Genomic DNA, 14706 nt, shown 5'->3' on the forward strand with positions numbered 1-14706 from the left:
GAATCAGAGTGCCAGAACCAATAGTGCAGTGGTTATGGGAAAAGATGCTGCTAAGCCTACATACAAAGTTAGGAATCAAAAGATTGAACATGGTGGGACTAATGTCCTGAGTTGTGTATAATTAAATTGAAAGAGTATTGTAGGAAAGGCGAACGAGCTTAGGGCATGGATCAGCATGTGGAATTATGACATTGTAACCATTAGTTAGACTTGGTTGCAGGAGGGGCTTGATTGGCAGCTCTATTGTTTTAGATGAGATAGAACAGGAAAGATTAAAGGGAGTCGGGTGGCATTACTAGAGAATTTAGAGAAGCAAATTTATAGAGAAATCACAGACTGTTGCAAGAAATACAAGGTTGTGATAGTAGGTGATTTTAACTTTGCATCTATTGACTGGGTCTCCCATTGGCTTTGTGGGAAAGAATTTATCAAATGTTTAAGGAAGTTTCTTTAATCAGCACATAGAAGTCTCAACTAGAGAGTGTGATACTAAATTGCCAACTAAGGAATGCGACAGGGCAGGCAACAAAAGTTGGTGTAGAGGAACACTTTGCATTTAATGATCATAATGCCATTAGTTTCAAGATATTTATGGAAAAGGATAGATCTGGTCCTTGGATTGAGATTCTGAATTGGAGAAAGACCAATTTTTTTTGCTACAGAAAGTATCTGGCAAATATGGATTGGGACAGGTTGTTTTCTAGCAACGGTGTACTTGGTAAATGGGAGGCCTTCAAAAGTGAATTTTTTGAGTGTACAGTGTTTGCGTGTTCCTGTCAGAATAAAAGGCAATAACAGTTTTAGGGAACCTTGCTTTTTGTGAAATATTGAGGCTCTGGTTAAGATAAAGGAGGTGCATAGCAGGTATTGGCAGGAAGGAGCAAATGTGGTACTCAGGAGTACAAGAAATGCAAGAGAACACACATGAAGGGCTAAATGAAAGCATGATCTTGCTCTAGTAGACAAGTGGAGAATTTTAAGGGCTTCTACAGGGGCGGCACTGTAGCATAGTGGTTAGCAGAACACTTTACAGTTCCAGCAACCTGGGTTCATTCCCCATCACTGCCTGTAAGGAGTTTGTACATTCTTCCCATGACCCCATGGATTTCCTCTGGGTGCTCTGGATCTTTCCCACAGTCCAAAGACATATCGGTTGGTAGGTTAATTGATCACTGTAAACTGTCCCGTGAAATTGGGGCTACTGGACGATCTAGTTCTTAAAGGGTTGGAAGGGCCTATTCCATGCTGCACGCCAATAAATAAATATATATATATATTAAGCACAAAAGGTTAGTAATCTCCAGAATTGGCCCTCTGGAAGTCATCTGTGCACGGAGCCTAAATATTAAATGGAATTTTTGCACCTGCATTTACTTGGAAGCCAGACGGAGTTGATAGAAATAAGCAAAGCTGCACTCATGGACTGTCTACCCCATGGCCTGACAAGGTGTTCCCTCAGATCCTGTCGGAGGCTAGTGCAGAAATTGCAGAGCCCCCAGCACAGATATTTAAAATGGCCATAACCACAGGTGAGGTGCTGGTGGATTGGAGGATAGCTAATGTTGTTTCATTGTTTAAGAAAGGCTCTAAGAATACACCAGGAAATTAAAGGCTGGTGAACCTCACATCAGTCGTGGGTAAGTTATTGGAAAATATTCTAAGGGACCAGATATATAAGTATTTGGAGAGACAGGGATATTAGGGATAGTTGTCAACATGGCTTTGTGCATGGATAGGTCATGTCTAACAAATGTTGTAGAGTTTTTCAAGGAAGTTTCCAGGAAAATTGATAAAGACAAGGCAGTGGATGTTCTCTACATGGACTTTAGAGAAGCCCTTGACGAAGTCCCACATTGGAGGTTGGTCAAGAATGTACAATTATTTGGCATTTGAGATAGTAAATTGGATTAGACACCGTCTTCACTGAAGAAGCCAGAGTGTGGTTGTGGACTGGAGGCCTGTGACTAGTAAATGGTAGGGCACTCAGGAGTACAGTAGAACAGAGGGATCTGGGAATACAGATACAAAATTCCCTAAAAGTGAAGTCACAGGTAGATAGCATAGTAAAGAGAGCTTTTGGTACACTGGCCTTTATAAATCAAAGTATTGAGTATAAGAGTTGGAATGTTATGGTGAGGTTGTATAAGGGATTGGTGAGGCCGAATTTGGAGTATTGTGTGCAGTTTTAGTCACTGAATTACAGGAAGGATATTAATAAGGTTGAAAGAGTGCAGAGAAGGTTTACAAGGATGTTGCTGGGACTTGAGAAACTGAGTTACAGAGAAAGGTTGAATAGGTGAGGACTTTATTCCTTGGAGCGTAGAAGAATGAGGGGAGATTTGATAGAGGTATATAAAATTATGATGGGTATAGATAGAGTGAATGCAAGCAGGCTTTTTCTACTGAGGCTGGGGGAGAAAAAAATGAGAAGATATGGGTTAAGGGTGAAGGGGGAAAAGTTTAAGGGAATATTAGGGGGAGGTCTTCTTCACACAGAGAGTGGTGGGAGTGTGGAATGAGCTGCCAGATAAAGTGGTAAATGCTGGCTGACTTTTAACATTTAAGAAAAATTTGGGCAGGTACATGGATGAGAGGTGGATGGAGGGATATGGTCCAGGTGCAGGTCAGTAGGACTAGGCAGAAAAATGGTTCGAAACAGCTAAAAAGGGCCAAAAGGCCTGTTTCTGTGCTGTAATGTTCTACAGTTCTATGGCTCTAGTGGTGTGCTGCAAAGATTGGTGCTGGGTATGTTGTTAATTGTCAACTATATCAACGATCTTTATGATAATGTGATCAACTGGATCAGTAAATTTGCAGATGATACAAGATTGTGGATGTAGTGGACAGTGAGGAAGACTGTCAAAGTTTATAGAGGGAGCTGGACAAAGTTTCCTAATTTTATTTTACAGCTGAGTGGACCAACCATTGTTTTGAATAGGAATTTTTTTACATGGCCTGAAAACTGGGCAGCATTTTATATGATTTATTTAGTAATATGCATAATGTGAATATATAGAAAGAGAATTGAAAAAAAATCACACACTTCTGACTTTCTTTATTAATTGAAGGGTATAATGAAATACAGTACAACAAAGAAAATCTTTCACGTTTTGTAAACTTTTTCTTGTCTGTCTTTATTCCAGTTGCAAGACAACAAAGGCTGTGTGCACGGGTGCATTTCAGTTACTGAGCAGCCATGCACTCACGCAGCTTAGAGAGAACAGCAAATGTGAACCAACCAGAAAAATGCACTGAAGAATGGCAGATGAAATTTAAAGCAGACAAGTCTGAGGTGTTGCACAGAGGGATCTGGGAACAGATCGATAATTCCTTGAAAGTGGAGTGAAGGGTAAATAAGGTTATAAAGAAAGTTTCTGGCACATTGGCCTTCATAAACCAAAAGCATTGAATACAGGAGTTGGGGTATGTTATGTTGAAGTTGTACAAGACATTGGTGAGGCCTATTTTGCAGTTCTGATCATCTACCTACAGGAAGGATATCAATAAGATTTAAAGAGTGCAAGAAATTTTTCAAGGATTTTGCCAAGACTTGAGGATCTGAGTTATAGGGAAAGGTTGAGCACAGAAGAATGAGGGGAGATTTGATTGAAATGATAGTGCTTTCCAGCATATATAACAAGTAAACTTTTCCTGCTTCCATCCAAGTACAGGTATGGATCTTAACCAATGTTTCAATGACAAGCTCTGCCATCTTCATCAGGGATGATGCCTGGACATGTCAAATCTGGTGGTATTTATACCCCCTTCATCCGTCCCTCTGGATTGGTTACTCCTCATCCAATCAAGGATCCACTCTCCCACCTTGCTTACAATCAAATTCCAGTTCTTACTTAGAGTGAGACCTTCATCTTTGTTAAAATTCTTTTGCTCTAGTCTTATTTCAGTGGCTTCCTTCGCGAGGCGAACCAGAAGTCATTGGCATGGTACAGTAGTTTTTTGCCTCAAAGTCAATCCTACAGCCACTGCAAATGCAATGTTCTGCTATTGGCAATTTCTTCAGGTAACCAAAATGGATATACCTCCTGTGCTCCTTGATGCAGGTTACCACCATGGCTGATACACAATGCTCCGCTTTCACAAGGAATCCTGTAGACACCAGCCAGCCTGAGTCCCAGGTCATCTTTGACCTGCGTGAGCTGTGATTTGATCTTCTTTACGGGTTTGTGGATGGTATTAATCCAGTATTTCTTCCAGGCACCATACTGAAGACAAGCAGTAATTATGGGTTCCTCCTTGTTGTTAGGTTTCCTGGTTTTTCCACCGGTCCTTTTAAGGGCCCGATTAATTTCCTGCACTGCGTAGCCATTCTGTAGGACATAATCATCTTATTTCCTCACACAGACTCCTTGGGTCTGAAATAGCTTTCGCACAGTTAATGGAAGTAGAAAGAACCACCCTATGTTGAGAGGCTGTTATTGTTCAGGTACAAGTCAGTGTGAGAGGGTTTCCAAAAGACGCTACTGTCCAATAAAAGTATACAAGATTATGAAGGGTATAGATAGAGTAAATTCAAGCAGGCATTTTCCAATGACCTTACTGTTCACAAACATTTATTGAACAAACAGAAATAACACTAGCCATCTACTGGATGTAAAATGGCTTATAATTTGCTGAGAATGTGAAAGGTATCATTTGAATACTAATTTCTTTTGTTTAACCATTCCATCATCAATTGCCTTCCCCCTACATTATTGACTGGTTCATTTAATGCATTCCTTCCAACTGTCAATATAGAATTTCCAATGGACATAATATCTGTCCATGTTTATTGCTGACATCATTGAAAAACATTTTAAAAATGACTTTATAGTGAAATATTTTAATGAACTATGTACAGTATATATAAGATGCATAAAATGAATTTGTATTTATCAACAAGAAAATTATACTATCTAATTTCAAGGACAGAGCAATTTTTCCATTCATGGAAGATGAAAAAAATATGAAGTTATAGACAAATACATTTCATGTTTCATCCTTCACTCTTAGGCTGATATCAGACTCGAAGATTAGAAGGGAATGTATCTTACATCAGATACATCTTGGCAGTTAACCAAGAGCATGAACAATACATAACAATTATTTGAAAGAAATAAAAACCCCAAAAGGATGTGAATAAATTTTCATTTCCAGGACATTATCAATGTAAGAGAGATTAACAGGAGAACTAGTGTCGCTATAAAAAGTCAAACAAAAATGGGACAGTAAATATTATGAAATTATATGCTGTGTTGTTTCTGTCTCAGCTCCTAATTTGAAAGACATTATAATTAGAATGCAAGAAATAAGATTAGAAGAAAAGGAACAAAGCAGATTTATGATTTCTAATTGAAGGGGAGGTTAGCCAAACCGCAAAGATATATAGCTCAGGAGGTGGAGTGTTCTATACCAAACTCAACTTCAAAAATCCAATGGTCTCTATCCACAATGCCACCCTACAACCCAAAGCCATGCTACCTGAAAAGCACTGCAAACATACGATGGGTCACCTGGGAACACTAATACTGGCATAGGTTCAAAGCCTACTTCATAATGGAGTACATAAACAAGCATGGCATGCATTCTGTAGTTCCCGTTCCTCAAATAAAGACCCAACTGCTTATTCAGGTTAATATTCTCTTGGCACTATTCAAACTAGGAGCACATTTACTGTGAAATATTCTGGGTCAAGATACAAGAAAGGATTTCTTTAAATTACTCATGTTAAATTCGGTATCAAACTGGAAACGTATTCAGCTCTACATCACGCTAAAGCAGTCAGTAAACTATCCCCAAAATGGGCAACACCCTTGCTTATCATAACACATAACCTTCCAACGTGGAGTATCAATATTTATTTTCCCCTCCCACTTCTTAAACATTTTTTTGTTTGAACATTGCAATTTTTGCTGGAGTTATCAAGGTCAGCAATACAAAGCTGAAATCACAGTAACTCAATGTATTACTCATTCACCTGTCTCTTACATTGTTGCTCATTAACTCCTGCATCATTTCACCAGCAACACAATATAAACATTATACATATAAAACACACAAGAAACATAGACACTCATTAAAAATATTCTTTCCAATGTACATATTTCTGAAAAAATATTAAGCTGTAGAAACACATTCAAAATTTCAATATCTGAAGGTGTAAGCAGTTCATAAATTTTTGATCAACAAAAATTTCTGATAACTTCAACTGTACTTTTCTGACTACTACTAGCAACATTCACATCCTGTGGGCAAGAATTTTAGAACATTTTGTGAAGTATGTTAACAGTGTCTGTACAGTTAACAGTATTCTGCTAACACACAGAAGGATAATATTATTTAAATCAATAGATTGCATTTTGTTGTCCTGTTAAAAAACTATAACCCACAATTTAATCCATACCACAGAAGATATGAAAGAAACAGACTTCCTCCATGAATTCAACACAGCTGAACATCAAAACTGTTTCTAAAATAACTTGTATTATAGTGAAGTTGTTCACTTTTTCTGAAAATAATTTTAGATTGATAGAAATTCCAGCCATAGTTATTCTACAAGGGCAGCATTGATCATTTTCAATAAATCTTTAAAACAGCAAATATAATAGTCAGAATTATTTTCTAATTTCAAGAAATTTAATAGAACAATGCCAGCCTACTGCACTATAATGCTGCTGCTGAGTTGCACATAATACTGAAAGATATAAACCTCCCTTCTCCATTCTAATGAATTTATTTGAAAAAATGTATTAAACTAAAATAATATCTTAAATTATTTTTGTATTAACTAAAGTTACCGGTACTCATTAAAAATGGCATAGCAGCAAAATACAAAATATCAAGGGTAGCTTATATACAAAACTGCAATTTCTTTAACATCTCAGCTAAAAATCCATTATTCCAGGTACTCCATGATATATTCCAGATACTCACCACTAAACATTATTACATGTATTTCCTTTACAACACCCACATTCTCCCCTAAAAATACATTTTCATTGCCAAATATTATTCTCAATAATCCAGAGAAAAAGTTATTGTGTTCTAAAACAAGTTAAAAATCAGTAGTCTAGGCTTCATTAAATTAAAAAGCCTATTTTAAACCTCTGATTCGGGTAGATTATCCCAGATTTATAAGTTATTGTTAATACTCTCAACAACTACGTTGCTGATAGAAGCAGCACATATTTATTGCCGCTCTACACGATTTGGGTTTGTTCGGATCTTCAAACAGTCTTGCACGAAATAATTAAGATACATTCTTGATGACTCCTAAATATCCATATTAAAATCTCACGTTTTCTGTTCTGACCTTTAATATTTCAATTAAGCCGTTCCAAGGATTAATTTATAAAGTACACTGTTAAGATTTCCTCGCGAGCAAACATTATATTACCATGCAAACTGTAAATTTTTTACTTACTCAGTTTCAGTGTTTGAATTAAGTTTTAGCACCTACTTAGAATTGATAACTCATCCATCACTAAATCAGTGCATCGGGCACAGAGGTTTCACTGACAGGTCATTTCTGCTTCCAGGAGGACTCTCCCCTCCCGGGCTCCGTCAACGTACCGATGACATTGTTTGCAAACGCACCGTTAAGCCGACCGGTAGCGAGCCGCCGCAGACACGGCGCGGAGCCAAGCCCACCGCAGTCCGTAGCCGGCCCAGGCCGCTCCCCGTGCTTGCCGACACTCACCTGCCGAGCCGGACAGCAGCGCCAGAGCTGTGAGCAGGACGAGCAGTGGCATTGTGCGGTCGCTAGGCTCGAGTCCGGCACTCCACGGGACACCCATCCTCACCGGAGGCGCATTGTAGGGACAGGAAGAGAGAGAGAGAGAGAGAGTGCGAGCGACGACCGTCCCGCTCGCCGCTCTGACAACACCGATCTGACTCAAGCTGCCGCGTCGCTACGCGACCGGGGCAGACACCTTCCGCCAGCACGCACCAGAACTGCCGCGTTACGTAATCACGTATTGTTCGTGAGGGCGCCTTTGAAAGGCAAAGGTATTAAAGAAGACTTGGCCAATGGGATGCGAGTAGCTAAAAGTTGAGGTAGCGCAAGCCAGCCTAAAACGAAGGAAATGCGACCAATGATCAAGGGTTTGGTACCTTCAAATTAGCTGTCTTGGCTCTCCTTTGTTGATGGGATGGAGGGAGAGGTGCTAACGGCTCAGTCAACTGCTCTCATTCATGCATTAATAACATAAGAACTAGGAGTGGACCACCTGACCCTTTCAGATACAAGGTACAGCAGGCTGCTGGAATCTGGAGCTGAGCGCTAGAGGAACTCAGTCGGCCAGGCAGCATCAATGAAGGGAAATGGCCAATTTTGGGTCAAAATTTTGGATCAGGTGGAGGGTCTCAAACCAAAGCATTGACTGGCCACTTTCTTCCGAAGATCATGCTTAACTTTCTGAGTTCCTCCACTAATCTTCAAGTTGCATTGAACCCTGTGAGCATACCCTGGCTGATCTACCACATATCCAGTCTGCCACACTACCCCATAACCTTCAATTCTTGTGCTATCCAGAAATCTTAGTCACAGTGTCATAGAACACCACCGCCCTTCAATCCATCTAGTCAGTGCTGAACCATTAATTTACCTCGTCCCATTGACCTGCACCTGGACCTTACTCTCCATAGTTCTCTCATCCACGTACCTATCCAAATTTCTCTTAAATGTTGAAATTGATCCTGCAGCTACAACTTATTCTACACTCTCATGATCATTTGTGTGTAGAAGTTCCCCCTCTTGTTCCCTGTAGGAGCCATGCATCTGTTTTCTATCTGCATTGTATTCTCTGTTGTGTGATTATTATGTCTATTGTGGTATTTGGTCACATGAGTGTGGGGCATGATAAAAGCAAAGGGAATAAGTCATGTATTCTTGCTTGGTTTGTCGTAGCTGAGGACCAATGGAGGTCATATCTTTTGCTGACCACTCAATATTGTTCACATACACTGAGCTTTCATTTGGGTCCGCTTAAGTTTCATCGCCTCAAGATTGTATGTCTGCTAATTGCTAATAAAGGATGGAATGCATATCTTCGACTTTTGGACTAACCATTACAGGAGTGAGAGCCCGTCATGCAAGTATAACAAATCCGCAGGGCTGCTGGCAGCGGCAATTGCTTTGGTTTGACTGCTACATTCTGTCAGCAGAAGATTTTGACAGTTACAGTTTACTAAATGAATATCAGCATTCAGATCACAAACAAGAGAAAATCTACAGATGCTGGAAATCCAAGCAACACACACAAAATGGAAGGGTCTCAGCCCAATACGTCAATTATAATCTTTTCCATAGATGCTGCCTGGCCTGCTGAGTTCGTTCAGCACCTTGTGTGCATTGATCAGCATTCGGATCTGTTCATGAAATTAGAAGCACTGCAGCCTGGGGTGCAGCTTGTGGCAAGTAACGAAGCTCTGTTGGTTGATGCTGTATGTTTGGGTTTGAAATATTGTTTTGAATAGTCATCCCTACCTGTCCATTGGGTACTGAAATCAAAACAGTGGTTTTTAACCTGAGTTGTTCAACCCTTGGTTCTCAACTGAATTGCCATTGTTTTGTCTGGTTCACGCACTTGGAAAACAACATGAGTCAAGCTAGAATCAGTGACCTTGAAGTCAAGACAGAGAGAAATTAAACAAAATTGCAATAGAGACAGCGAGATTGCTGGAGGAAATGAAAACATTTATAAAACCACAGAGCTATATATAAAGCTGAACACAACATGGCTAATGTGTATGCAGCACATTCCATTCAATGGCATGCATTAGAATGGAGGCTGATTTAGCTGAATCATATGCAAGACAACATATAGTGAGGGATAAACACGCATTGGAAGAGAAGATGGAACAGTTTTGGAGAAGCGAAGAACAGCTTTGAAGAAAAATGGAGCATCTTAAGTTGCAGGAAGAAATTGCAGGCAAGTTGGCCAGAGTTAAAGTGCTAAGTACTTAAAGTGCTGTGAGTGCTAAACATGCCCTAGCAGGACAGTTCTATGCTGAGAGTTCCTATGTTGACAGAGAACGGAAAAAAACCAGCATACTCAATGTCAATGAGGAACAAATGCCTATGAGCGACAAGTTTGAACCCCAAGGGGTAGTTCAGGGTGTTCACTCTTAGCCACCACCAAGGAAGCACTCTGAACCTATGCCATATCCAATAGCACAAGGTGCTTCTGAGAACATTGACTTACAGTATGATGACACTTGTGTTTCAGATGATAGAAGTCTAAGTGCTGTGTAGGAGGCCATAAGGACACAAAAGGAAATAACAAGCTTAGTGATGCAGCAGCAACATGTTGCCTCTCTGTCTAAAAGAGAGATTCAAATCTTTGATGGCAAGTATACGAGGGCTTTCAAGAATAGCATTGAAGGCAAGACTGATGATTATGGTGACCATCTTTATTTTCTCAAACAGTTCACTGGAGGTTACCCCAGGAAGCTTGTCAAAAGTTGCCAGCACACCAGCCCAGAGCATGTATATCTGAAAGCCCAGGCTATACTGTAGGAATTAGAAACATAGAACATAGTAACATAGAAAATGTACAGCACAATACAGGCCCTTTGGCCCACAAAGTTGTGCCGAACATGTCCCTACCTTAGAAATTACTAGGCTGAACAATATTTTTACCCTCCATTTTTCCAAGCTCCGTGTACCTATCTAAAAGTCTCTAAAAAGACGCTATTGTATCCGCCTCCACCACAGTTGCTGGCAGCCCATTCCACGCACTCATGACTCTCTGAATAAAAGACTTACCCCTGACATCTCCTCTGTACCTACTCCCCAGCACCTTAAACCTGAGTCACGTTGCGGCAACCATTTCAGCCCTGGGAAAAAACCTCTGACTATCCACACAATCAATGCCTCTCATCATCTGATATACCTCTATCAGGTCACGTCTCATCCTCCGTTGCTCCAAGGAGAAAAGGCCATGTTCACTCAATCTATTCTCATAAGGCATGCTCCCCAATCCAGGTAACATCCTTGTAAATCTCTTCTGCAGCCTTTCTATGGCTTCCACATCCTTCCTGTAATGAGACAACCAGAACTGAACGCAGTACTCCAAGTAGGGTCTGACCAAGGTCCTATATAGCTACAACATTACCTCTCAGCTCTTAAATCCAATTCCTCGCTTGATGAAAGCCAATACACCGTACGCCTTCTTAACCACAAAGTCAACCTGCACAGCTGCTTTGAGCATCCTATGGACTCGGGCCCCAAGATCCCTCTAATCCTCCACACTGTCAAGAGTCTTATCATTAATACTATATTCAGCCATCATATTTGACACAAAATGAATCACCTCACACCCTTCTGATGAAGGGTTTTGGCCCGAAACGTCGTTATTACCTCCTCCCATAGATGCTGTCTGGCCTGCTGAGTTCTGCCAGCATTTTATGTTTTTTATACACCTCACACTTACCTGGGTTGAACTCCATCTGCCACTTCTCAGCCCAGTTTCACATCCTATCAATGTCCCACTGTAACCTCTGATAGCCCTCCACACTATCCAGAACACCTCCAACCTTTGTGCCATCAGCAAACTTACATACCCATCCTTTCACTTCCTCATCCAGATCATTTATAAAAATCACAAAGGGTCCCAGAACAGATCCCTGAGGCACACCACTGGTCACCGACCTCCATGCAGAATATGACCCATCTACAACCACTCTTTGCCTTCTGCGGGCAAGCCAGTTCTGGATCCACAAAGCAATGTTCCCTTGGATCCCATGCTTCTTTACTTTCTCAATAAGCCTTGCATGGGGTACTTTATCAAATGCCTTGCTGAAATCCATATACACTACATCTACTGCTCTTCCTTCATCAACGTGTTTAGTCACATCTTCAAAAGATTAAATCAGGCTCGTAAGGCACGACCTGCTCTTGACAAAGCCATGCTGACTACTCCTAATCCTATTGTACCTCTCCAAATGTTCATAAATCCTGCTTCTCAGGATCTTCTGCATCAACTTACCAACCACTGAGGTAAGACTCACTGGTCTATAATTTCCTGGGCTATCTCTACTCCCTTTCTTGAACAAAGGAACAACATTCGCAACCTCCTAGTCCTCTGGAACCTCTCCTGTCCCCATTAATAATGTAAAGATCAGCACCAGAGGCTCAGCAATCCCCTCCCTCGCCTCCCATAGTAGCCTGGGGTACATCTCATCCTCATATAGCTTATTTGTTCCTACCTGCGTATACCTCCTATGCAAATCCTTCTTCCTCTAAAACAGGGCCTCAATATCTCTTGAAAACCAAAGTTCCCTAAACCTGTTATCCTTGCCTTTTATTCTGACAAGGACATGCAAACTTTGTACTCACAAAATTTTACATTTGAAGGCCTCTCACTTACCAAATACACCTTTTCCAGAAAACAACCTGTCCCAACCACACTTGCTAGCTCCTCTCTGACACCATAAAAATTGGCCTTTCTCCAACTGAGAATCCCAACTGGAGGACCATACCTATCCCTTTCCATAATTACCTTGAAACTAATGGCATTATGATCACTAGGTACAAAGTGTTCCCCTACACAAACTTCTGTTACTTGCCTTGTCACTCCCTAATAGGAGATCTAGTATCACACTCTCTCTAGTTGGAATGTCTATGTACTGATTATGAAAACTTTCCTGAACATATTTGGTAACTCTTCCCCATTAAGCCCTTTTACAGTATGGGAGTCCCAGTCAATATGTGGAAAGTTAAAATCACCTAGTGTCACAACCTTATGTTTCTTGTAACAGTCTGTGATTTCTCTGCAAATTTACTCCTCTAAATCCTGTGGCTGTTGGGTGATCTATAATATAATCCTATTAATGTGTTCATCTCTTTCTTATTCCTCAGTTCTACCTATAAAGCTTCACGAGATGAGCTCTCCAGTCTGTCCCTGTTTGAGCACTAGACATTTTCCCTTACTAGTAATGCCACCCCTCCACCTTTAATCCCTTCTTCTTTATCATGTCTAAATCAGCATACCCCAGAACATTGAGCTGCCAGTCCTGTCCCTCCTGTAACCATGTCTCACTAATGGTTACCATATCATAATTCGACGTGCTGATCCATGCCCTAAGCTCATTTGCCTTTCTTAGAATACTCCTTGCATTGAAGTATACGCAGCTAAGAATATTAGTCCTACCATGTTTGACCTTTGACTCCTGACCTTGTATGTAGGTGTAACAACGTCTTTATCGGCAACCACTCCACCTTCTAATCTGGTGCTCTGGTTCCCAACCCCCTGCAACTCTACTTTAAACTCTTCCATGCAGCAACAGCAAACCTGCCCGCCATGATCTTAGACCCTCTCCACTTCAGGTGCTAACCATCCTTTCTGTACAGGTCCCACCTTCCCTGGAAGAGAGCCCAATGATACAAAATTCTGAAGTCCTCCCTCCTGAAGCCAACTCCTTTATTTTCTAAAAAAGTTTTTAAATATATAATTGTTTTTACTTGTTTTATCATTCAAAAATAAAGTGTCAATTGAGCAATACAATTGTCAGCAGCCATATGATTTACAAATTTGGGTTTTCTATGTGAAAATTAACATAAGGCTACAATACAAAAAAGAAAATTTTACACAAATTATCTCACAGATACATAAATTTACAGCTGTCAATGCACCTTTTTTTGGCAACTTAAAAACTTTCAGCCCCATGAACTGCTGAGAAGTGACAGAAACAGCAGGGATAAGGCATGAAACACAATGTTTCAGACCCTGCAGGAATAACAAAAAGTGACTATTTGGCAATCCAACAGTGTTTTGTACTGGCTTTCCGAAGGGGTGGTAAACAGCTTTACAAGTAGGCTTGTAACTTCAGTTTCACAAGACTAGCATGAAGTGTATTCTGCCCTGACAAAAACAAATAAAGACGTTCCTCGTTAAAGTTTTACAGCAAATGCTACACATTTGCCTGCGGTTCATTAAGAAACATTGGCAGAGCACAATGGATAGGGCAGACTCATCAGATTCCTGCTTGCTGATCCATATCCACTGGAAGGTGGAGGGGGAAGCCTAAATGGAACCTTCCATCCAGACAGAGTACTTACATTCAGGCAGAGCAAAGATCTTGACTTTCATGGTACAGGAAGCAAGGGCTGTGATTTTCTACTGCATTCTGTCAGCAATGGTGCATGGTGGTACCACCAGACAACACAGTGTCAGCATAAGCATCTTTACGGATGTCAACATCACATTTTATGATAGAGTTGAAAGTAGTTTCATGGATGCCATAACCAAGAAAGGTGGCTGGAATAGAACCTCAGAACATCAGAATCTCTCAATAGACAATAGACAGCAGGTGTGGGAGTTCGACCTTCTAGCTAGCACCGCCATTCACTGTGATCATGGCTGATCATACACAATCAGTACCCCGTTCCTGTCCTCTCCCCATATCCCTTGACCCTGCTATCTATAAGAGCTCTATCTAACTCTCTCTTGAAAGCATCCAGAGACTTGGCCTCCACTGCCTTCTGGGGCAGGGCATTCCGCATATCCACCACTCTCTGGGTGAAAAAGTTTTTCCGCAGTCTCTCAATGGTGATGACCTGACCATCAGGCAACTCATAGCTCTTCTTCGGAGAAGAGGAGGAAACAGCAAGGCCATTTCTTGTTTGAAGTCCAGGGCTACATAGCGCAGTTTTTCTTTGATGTCATGGACAATTTTCCTTTCTGCTGTGGTGGTGAAAGAGTATCC

The 14706-nt window shown here is 40.8% G+C and overlaps 1 protein-coding gene across 1 annotated transcript in view; it reads right to left on the minus strand.

Moving 5' to 3' along the window:
* Nucleotides 1-7950, minus strand: part of LOC132407580 (neural proliferation differentiation and control protein 1-like) — a 191046-nt gene extending 183096 nt beyond the window's left edge. The window contains exon 1 of the mRNA XM_059994308.1: nucleotides 7697-7950. Coding sequence (XP_059850291.1) covers nucleotides 7697-7793 — 97 coding nt within the window. The 5' untranslated portion in view covers nucleotides 7794-7950. The remainder of the gene's footprint in view (nucleotides 1-7696) is intronic.
* Nucleotides 7951-14706: the final 6756 nt, after the last annotated feature.

Source organism: Hypanus sabinus, chromosome 18 (assembly GCF_030144855.1).
Source record: "Hypanus sabinus isolate sHypSab1 chromosome 18, sHypSab1.hap1, whole genome shotgun sequence".
NCBI classification, from domain to species: Eukaryota; Metazoa; Chordata; class Chondrichthyes; order Myliobatiformes; family Dasyatidae; genus Hypanus; species Hypanus sabinus.